The following is a 9,788-nucleotide window of genomic DNA, read 5'->3' as shown; positions in this document are numbered from 1 at the left end:
TTAATATCATCATTTTTCAATGAAGTAATTGTTATTTATATTTAAATTTACTAGGTTTAAATTAAAAAATAAATGAAAAATGTATTGTGTTTTTATTTAACATGATAAGATTACCTGAGATCAGCCGTATTCAACCTTTTCTGAAAACTAAAAACAAAGAATAAACAACCATTGCTGAAAATTGGAAAAAGGACAAGCAACCTTTGGCAAAAATTTAAGAAAGTTAATGCAAACTTTACTTAAGGCTTTTGAAAAAAGATACATAGATTTTGACCTTATTGTTAGATTGGTATTTATTTATTTCACAATTCTTACAAAAATAATTCTTACACTTACATATTTTTGGATAGTCATTTTTTTTCCAATTAAAAGTTTGCAGAAGGCTAATTTATTGGTTACATTTGTTACAAATATTTATTCCTGGTAAAAGTTTTTCCATTATTTATTTGATATAAGTGGAGTGGAGGACTTGTGAAAGAGTTAATATTTTTTAAAAGTAAGGTCCCAATTTTTTCTCCAACTTCGTAGGCTTGAAAGTGCTCGTTAAACATTTTAATCTTTATTTCGGAACAAAGTGTTAACAAATTATTATTTTCAAACAGCAAAGAAATTATTTTATATAGCTTAAAGGAGGAATCAGCAACAGCTAAGTAGTTATTATTTTTGTACAGTATACCCTCATACGTCACACAACCTGCAAATCTGACTTTGTCTAAATTGATACCGAAAGAAACTAATTCGGTAAAATATTCCTTACTTAACAAAACATTGCTTTTAAAAATACTTTCATCAAAGGGAGGTTTAATCCCTAACTTATTTTTAGTTAAAAAATAAGAAAATTGCAGTGATGCCTTAATGGCAAGTGAATGGGGTGCATTTAACCTAGATGTAATATTACTAAGGTACGCTTTACCCTCCTTATGTTTAGCTTCAAACCGCATTACCCAGACGTATTTTAAAGGCCCACATTTTTTAATTGCTGTAGGGTAATGTACCAAAAAGTGGTGTTTGGGTTTTAAAGTTGGTCCAAACAACTTCACATAATGTGTATGGTGTTCAGTAATCAACTTTCTTAAAGTTATCAAGTCATTCTCACTAAACTGAGTTTTAAATAACAAATCAAACATTTTTACAAGTTTTGCCAACAATATCCAGTATGAATTTTTTGGATCAATCAAATCACCTACCATTAATGGCAAAAAATGAAGAAAGCACAATACTTCACTAGCTGTCATTTTCAAATTAAAGGATTTTAGTCTTTTCATATCGATGGGAGAAGAAAGATTTCCTATTTCGGTTTCTCCGTATTGAAAAAGTTGTTTTCTGTTATTCAAAATTTGCAAAGATATATTTTTATGTTCAATTAAGCCCATTAAAATGTTACAAACATCATATACGATAACCCCTTCCAGGACGTCATGCATCAAATCGAAATAAAAATTCTGACTCACGTGAAAGCTGAATAAATTATTAAAAATGCAATTGCTTTTTATTCCTGTCTCTAAAAAGTTATCTTGTAAAAGATCATTTTCATAATTTTCTTTTGTACGCAAGCTCAGCAAAATTTCTTTGTTATCGGCTTTCATTTCAGAACGGGTTCTTGTACAACCACGACAATATCGTTTTGCTGTGAAAGACTGTACAAATCCAAAAAGACTGTTTAGTCCTAAATTGTCTCCTACAATTAACCATAAAACAAAATGCACAACTAGCTTCCCATTATCTGTTTCTAATTCTATTCCATTTTCTAAATGCTGTAACTCTTCAATCAAGTGATGGAAAGTTACTTCATTCCCACACTTTTTTAAATAACTTGATGAAATAAAAGCAGCATGGAATAAAAACTCTAACTGGGATTGTAAATACTGAGGAAGAGTTGGAAATGTATAATAGCAAGCACATATCGAGGATGTGTGAGTACCAAGGGGATTATTAATTTGAAAATCGTCAAAATATAAAGTATAGGGTATAATGAAATTCGTTTGAAACATCTTTTTTTTTTCTTTAAAGACTTCACCATTGATAAAGTTTTTGATATGATCCTGATTTAAATGCTTTTCTTGATTTTCTATGGTTAGCCTCAAAATTCCTGGTATTTCAAACAGTGACTTAAACTGAAATCGAAGTGACATCATATAAACATTAATAGATTTAACATCAAAAGTAGGGATTCCCTTAACTACTTTCTCAGATATTTTGTTTTCTATCACAAATGATTTTGGTGCTTCAAATATTTTAAGTTCACTTAATACTTTAAACATTTTATGTTCAGTTTTTACTTCTTGGTAAGGATCACTGCAAAAGGATAATAAAGTGTCAAATTCTTTAGTAATTTCTTCAGGAATTTTACCTAAAGTTATAAGTTCAATTGAATTAGTTATAGTGGATAAAAAACTTGAAATCATCTTTTGAATTTCAAGAACTTCTTTCTGAGGCATAAAAGTTCTAGCATAAAGTTTCAGAGATAAAGTTAAGGCTTTAATTCTTAGGTCGTTTATTATTTCACCAATAAAATATTTCTTACTTACTTCAACTTCAAAAGGTTCAACCACTTGGCTGACGCTTATTTCAAAATTTCGAGAAGTATTGATAGTAGCATGAGTTCTTGATATAGACTGATCTACTATTATTTTTGAGTTCTTATGCAAATTTTCTAAATGCCGTCGTAAATTTCTATAGCTAGAAAATTTTTGATGACATTCATTTTGTTTACATTGCAAGTTGCCGTTTTTAATTAAATGGTCATATTTCAGGTGACGTATGAGATCATCTGAGCTTGGATAATGTTTTAAACATTTAAAACAAATATACATTTTTAATTACTTCTTATACTTTATTTTTGAGTAATTAATAGATCATTCGATTAAAAAAGTATTGAAATACTGAAACAACAACCAAAAACTCTTACAACCTACAGGATATAAACAATATTTGTTCATAAATTATTATCACGATAAAAAATAAAAGTAAAGGAACGTATCCAAATGTTATATATTTCAATTAAGAAATATTTTAGGTGAGCAATTAACAGAAAAATTAAGTGATTTAGGTAAAAGGAATTTTTCGGTAGATATAGTACCAATGTAGAAATTATATCAAGTCAGCAATATGCAATCATAAACAGAAAGTAAATAAACTCGAAAAGTTTTAAGATAAACATATGCATGTACTTTGTTAAAAGAATCAAAACATAGTTTTTCAAAGATTTGTACTAAACTACAACCAACGAAACGCGGCTAGAAAAGAATATAATCCTTTCAAATTAAGCACAGTTCTGATAAAAGTGAAAAGGAAAGTATTTGGAATGTGTTCAAAATCAGTAATGTTTTGAAAAAATTCTGTTTTAAAAGAATAAGGAATTAAACTTTATGTTTGCAATTTTTTAGTGAAGAAATTGTTCACTTATAACATTTTAAATAAACATATAATTTTATCAAACTTTAAGGAATATAACCATGAAAGTTTTGAAATAACTACGAAAGAGAAAGCAAATAATTCGAAAAGTTTGAGGAAAGCAAGGTAAGAAAATAATAGTAAAACAGAGTGTAGTGATTATACAAAGAATAAATAATAGCTAATCCCTTTATAACATCTTTCGATCATACAACTATTTTATTCAAATTTGACGTATGGGGGTATCTAGACATTTGAAGGGTGTACTTACAATTTCTATTGTTTTATACAGTTTATTTATGATGTTAAAAACTAAATATTTTTCTTTGAACAGCTTATAAGTCGGTATAGCTAAAGAAATTAAAACTTTTTGGAAGATCAATTATAAGCTTAGCGACAAATATTAACAATTAAATCTTAAAACTAAAATCTACGGGATATTAAAGAAATAACTTGCTTATTTTTGAAACACAGGTTTTGAATCAATTATGACTGATTTTTGAAAAAGTTTAACAAAGATGTTATATTGCTTGATTTAAAATCAAATTTGCTTTCAATATTGAAAAAATATTTTTGGATAAACAACCAACACGACTGACAAGCTAAAGGATATTTTAAAGACAGAACTTGGAATGTTTTAAAGCACAGGTCAAGTGCTTCTATAAAGCTATCAAACTTAAACAATGTTTTGTCTAAATAAACATAATATTCATGAATATTGTAGTCATCTTGGCCAACGCACAAAATAAATGGCTGAATAGTTAAACCTATGTTATAATATTTGTTTACCAATTCGCTTATATTTTCCTGATATGACTGAATTGATGGAATCCTCAGTGCAAAACTCTCCTGCGCATCCGCAATTGAGACTTTCCTTTTGTTGCTTCCGTTTCTATCTTTGAATCTTGAAGATGCTGGTAAGACCGAGTTGAGCAAAATGGCCAGAATAAAGTCTTCAGAATCTGTAAAAAATTGTATATTAAGCTAGTTTATTGTTTATTTATATTACTAACAAATATAAAATGAAATGATAGGCAACTATAATGTTTTTTTATTCAAAATTTGTATTAATACAAATTTTAAACTTCTATGCAGGCATAAAATTATTGTTAATTTTTTTTTCAATTTTCAAAAAAAAATGTGAAAATTTTCACCCTAAAAACAAACCTTTTAGTATGTTGCCAGAGCTTAAATTAGAATTAAGTAAACGCAACTGCTTCTTGCAATTTGGGTTGTGGATGTTAGCTTCGTAATATCTTTTAATAATTATTTTGAAATGTTCCCACTTGCTCAGTAACAGGTGTTGTTTTCCAGGGTACATTATTTCAAAATCAATTTCAATCTTAAAAGAAAGTAAAAATAATCAAAACTAGAGAAAAAGAAACTTTTGTGTTTTATTTACAAATTTGGTTGATTAAATGGGTCATTAAAATGTTCATGATATATGTAACTATAAATTAATATTACCAGTTGTGTTGCTCTAGCATCTCCATATTTTGGCCAAGATTTTAAAAAAGAAGAGTGATTAGATGTAGTGGAAAGCTCTTGTTGACGAAGTGAATACGTTTTTTTCCATTTATCACAAACGGTAGTCCAGTCAGAGCTATCACGACTTAAGGCTGTTTTTAAAGCTAACGATATGGAATCATCAACTTCGTCTGTTTGCGATGATGAATAATCTATGAGTTTCCCGTTTTCTTCAACGGAGGGCCTTGAACGCTTTGATCGCGAATTTCCAAATCTATTATATAATTTACCACCAGGGTTTTTTTTTCCTTTTCGGGGAATGAAATAGTAATCCTAAAATAAGAATATTAAGCTCTAATTTATTGTAATGTTATGTAGTGATAGATACACAACAATTTTAATATTTCAATAAGTCAGTAATGAGAAATTTAGAAGTAATTGAGAATAAAAATATATCATATTTTTTAATAACAAAGTTTTATGAAAATTGCTATATGTAGTTGCGTTCCGATGTAATATACATAATATGTTTGTAGGTATAATACAAATTTTTAAATGTACATTTTACTACAGAAATAATGAAAATCCCATTTGATTATCATTAAACAGGTACCGGTAAGTAATATGCACGTATAGAATTTTTTGTATGACTGGTTCATTTTAATGTCTTTATATTTTTTTTTCTTTTAAATTTAGTTTATTTTCTTACAAAAAGGAAACTATCATACAATGTCTACACTTTTTATCTTGAATAAAATAAAGTGGAGATCTTCCCACATTATTCCGCCTACTACATATTTTGTTATCCTTTAACAAGTTATTTAAACTTAAATTTAATAAACAAAATTAATTCAGTTGAATCAAATAATAAATCGCAGGTGGGCATTACTTACAAAAATGAGAAAAATACGAAAAACAAAAGAACGCAAATTTTTGTGTTGAATGAAAACCAGTTTTAATTTGTTTGTTAATATGTATAGCCCCTTCGTAAAATCGAAAGAACTTATTAAAATGTTAACTGCGTAAAGTTGTTTATTATTTGATTTTCTCTTACTTTTATCAGCATTTTTCAATTTTTCACACTTTGGTGTATTCTTTTTTTTGCAATACTAACTAACTAAACTTAATATTCTTCATTCTTTTTTCTTAAAGTTACTTTTAGTAACTTTGTATAGTGATACACCCTAGATCACACATTTTTGTTGTCCTCATAATTATATAACAGTAGACTTATATTTGCCTCGTAGTTTACAATTGAAGTACTTCTCTTCTTTAAACTCCTGGCCATACTGATATCTTTCGATAATAACAAATAGATTTTTGACATTGTAAGATATTGAATTGTATTAAACATCTATGATTTTTATATGCGTTAAATTTTTTTAACGAATGCATATTAGATTAGGTATAGGTTATACTAAAAAATCATAGCAGTGATACGACAACTGCTAATACTGACTATATTAAAGAAAAAGAACACGCCACTTGCTAAAATCAATAATAGGTGCTAGCTAATTGTACTACCTGTACCGGATAACTCTATTTAAATCAATTGTCAGAATGTAGAATACTTAAGAAAATTCAAGGAAAAGTTGTTACTCATGCAACGCACAATACAGCACTTTTCTGTGTGGAACATGTCTCATTTTATTTTATTTGTGCAAAGTAATTTCAAAACAAAGGCTTAATCTTACCTTTGCGTCTTTTTCGTTTGGAAAAACAGATAGTATTTCATCAACAATTCCAGAAAAATCACTTGGCTTTAAAAAAACGTTTTGGCAATTTGCTTCTTCAATTAGTATTTGTATTATTGCATCCCTATGCACATTTTCCAAGTGATTATTATTTGAGTAAAATTGCAACAAAGACTTTCCTTTAGACGAAGAATTCAAAAGTTGCAAAAAATTCTAAACAACACAACATGCATTACAAACAAGCACATTCAACAAAGCAAAATTTCATTATACTCACAATATTACTATTCCTTGATTTAAAGCTGGAAGTGGGAGTGTCCAACTTAGACTCATTTAGGTTTTGCCAAAATGTTATTTTTGAGTTAATAGATAGCGTGTCCTCATCGGTTCCCTGCTAAATTAGTTTTTAATATTAATTATTCGGTAAGAGTAAATTATATTTTTGTTAAAGCAACGTCAAAATATTAACACTAAACCTACCGATACTTTATGTATTATATCTGTTTTGGTACATGACTAAAACTTTTTTTTTTTTAATATCTATGTATTCAAAATGTTGTATATATTAAATTTAAAAACATGAATATTTCAAAAAAATTCTGATAAAAAGTTTTAAGTGGGTCAATTGATCATGGTAGGTTTATTGAAATAAAAAATATAATAAAGTCAATGCTGTTATGTCAAACCTGTTTTGTTCTCCAAATGAAAAGCTTTTCACGAAATTCAGCGCGTAATCCAATATCTTCAACAATGTCGTTAATGTCTTCTCTCGCCAAATACCTCAACGACCGAAATGTTATATTTTTTTCTAAATTAAACAAAAAAAATCCAAATAAAGAAAAAAAATCTAGAAAGATCAGTTCCAAAAACATCCACGAAAATAAAATAGACCTTCCTCATAATCAGCAGCACCTAAGTCAACTGCAACAACACCAACCCCCTCTAATACGAATATGAATACAATGAAAACCATACGTTTGAAGACAAAGTCTTTTCAGACTAAAAGCCTTGAGTAAATTATTTATGTTATGCCCATGATTAATGTAATTGAAGAAACGACATTCAAAAACCTATCAATTTTTGTTAAAAAAGAAAGTGTTTTTTTCTACTACTTTGCTTTTAAATGATGTTGTTGATTCATAAACTATCATACAAAATTAAAAACATTGTTCTGAAAACGGAGAAAAGACCTTCCAAGTCAAAATTTTTGAGAAGGTTCTAAAATCTGTAGGTGTCTGTTTCTTCTGTGTCAAGAATAACCGTGGTTGATTTGTTGGTTCTCGTCCAAAAGCTGAACACTGGAGGACAATTTTCACATACTCTGAAGTAGTCTCAATTTCAGTGGTATTGTTTAATGTTTTTTCTGCTAAAATGTTTGCGTTTATTTTTTAATAAGAAAACCTCATAAGTCAACAAAATATTCACTATGAGAAAAAACAAAACCAAGAACTGCAACAACACCAACCCGCGCTAATACGAATAGTACAATAATAACAATGAAAACCATACGTTTGAAAGACAAAATCTTTTCATGTTAAAAGCCTTTAATAAGTTATTTATTTTATGCCCTCGATTAATGTAATTGAAGAAAAGACATTCAAAAATCTATCAATTTTTTTCAAAAAAGGGCTTTTTTCAATTACTTTGCACTTAAATGATTTTGTTCATTCATAAACTGTAATATAAAATTAAAAACATACCTCTGAAAACGGGGAAAAGATCTTCTAAGTCAAAATTTTTGAGAAGATTTTCCAATCTGTAGGTGTCTGCTTCTTCTGTGCTCGAGAATAAAACGTGGATGATTTGTTTGTTCTCGTCCAAAACCTGAACACTTTGCGCTGGAGAAAAATTTTCACATATTTCTGAAGATTTCTCAATTTCAGTGGTATTGTTAAAAGTTTTTTCTGTTAAAATGCTTGCCATTGTTAAATTTTCAATAAACTGCGACCGACTTAAAAATTGAAGACAATATGGATGCCAAGAATAAAACGAGGTACAGACAGACAGTTAAAATGGAAATGGAACGCTGAAAATATAAAAGTTGAATTTACGCTCATGCATACACACAAATACATGAAAGCATATCGTGTTGGAATGGGTAGGGTTCCCACTTTTGTGTCAAATATATAGCTTACAATTAATTTTGTTTTACTTTTACTTTTTGAAATGAATATTTTTATTTGACTAGCAAAAATATTTACTTTCGTGTTTACTATGTTTAAATTAAAATTAGTAAGATATCTTATAAAAAATGTTGGCAATTCAAAAGATAAGATAAGCTATATGAAATTTCAGAACAGTAAAACTAATAAATTGGCAACATGGTTTAAGTAGTTTAATACCTATAAATTTGTATGGACATTACCACTTAGGTAAAAAAGGAAGATGTTTAGATGAGGGAGAAAAACACAGACGCTTCTGCGTTGATATATAATTTGTTGTCTAATAAAACTTAAATTATAATTGAACGTATATACATATATTTATATATAAATCTATGCTTACCTGTTACAATCAATTGACATTAGTTAATTTGTTTCTCTCTCTCGCACTTTATCAAATAATTTTACACATATTTCTGTTTGCTTTAAAAAAGAAATTTAGGAAACATTAATTAAAGCACACGCACAACAACCGCGAAGCACAACGTCAAAAATCAAACTGAAATATTGATATTGAAACACATTATTGAAAAAGCAACCCATCGATAGAGTTGGTTGATAAAAAGGGTGAAATGGAACAAAACTCATGTACCTATTATTTCAATTTTCATCGTTTCGCGACCCTATGATAGTTACATACACACAAGTACATATGTATATGCATTTTCATTGAATTTGAAAGAAATGATTGCGTCCAGCGTTTGAACTAAATGCGTTGCAGCATTGGTTTAAATTATTTCATATTTGATTCAAAGTTTAATTTTATATTTCCATATTGATTTATAGTTGAAATACTTTGATTCAACGTGGAAACGTATTTTATACTTTTGTAGGAAAAAGCACCTTCAAATCAAAGTGGTTAATATTTTACATCGCATTATATTTGGCGCTAAAAATCTGAATGGAATGAAATAAAATGCAGAAACATAAAACGAGTAATTTGCAGCAGTGCTGTCATTTTATAAAGTTCAAGGAAAGAATTTCATAATGATTCGAAAGAAGTAAAATGATGAATGAAAGGCTTGACAAAGGAAATGACTAAAGCAAAAACTATTTTTTTCCGTAAAGTTAG

At 28.2% G+C, this 9,788-nt stretch overlaps 1 protein-coding gene across 1 annotated transcript; it reads right to left on the bottom strand.

Moving 5' to 3' along the window:
* Positions 1 to 277: 277 nt before the first annotated feature.
* Positions 278 to 9,151, bottom strand: LOC129942617 (uncharacterized). The gene is made up of 4 exons (XM_056051631.1): positions 9,060 to 9,151; positions 4,861 to 5,193; positions 4,561 to 4,735; positions 278 to 4,355 (listed from the first exon to the last, which is right to left on the bottom strand). The coding sequence occupies exon 4, from the start codon at positions 2,811 to 2,813 to the stop codon at positions 405 to 407; it is 2,409 nt and encodes an 802-aa protein (XP_055907606.1). The 5' UTR covers positions 2,814 to 4,355; positions 4,561 to 4,735; positions 4,861 to 5,193; positions 9,060 to 9,151; the 3' UTR covers positions 278 to 404.
* Between the last annotated feature and the right edge of the window lie 637 nt (positions 9,152 to 9,788).

This window comes from Eupeodes corollae, chromosome 1 (assembly GCF_945859685.1).
Source record: "Eupeodes corollae chromosome 1, idEupCoro1.1, whole genome shotgun sequence".
Classification (NCBI taxonomy): Eukaryota; Metazoa; Arthropoda; class Insecta; order Diptera; family Syrphidae; genus Eupeodes; species Eupeodes corollae.
Note: the sequence above shows the minus strand (reverse complement) of the source record. Positions and strands in the feature narration are given on the sequence as shown.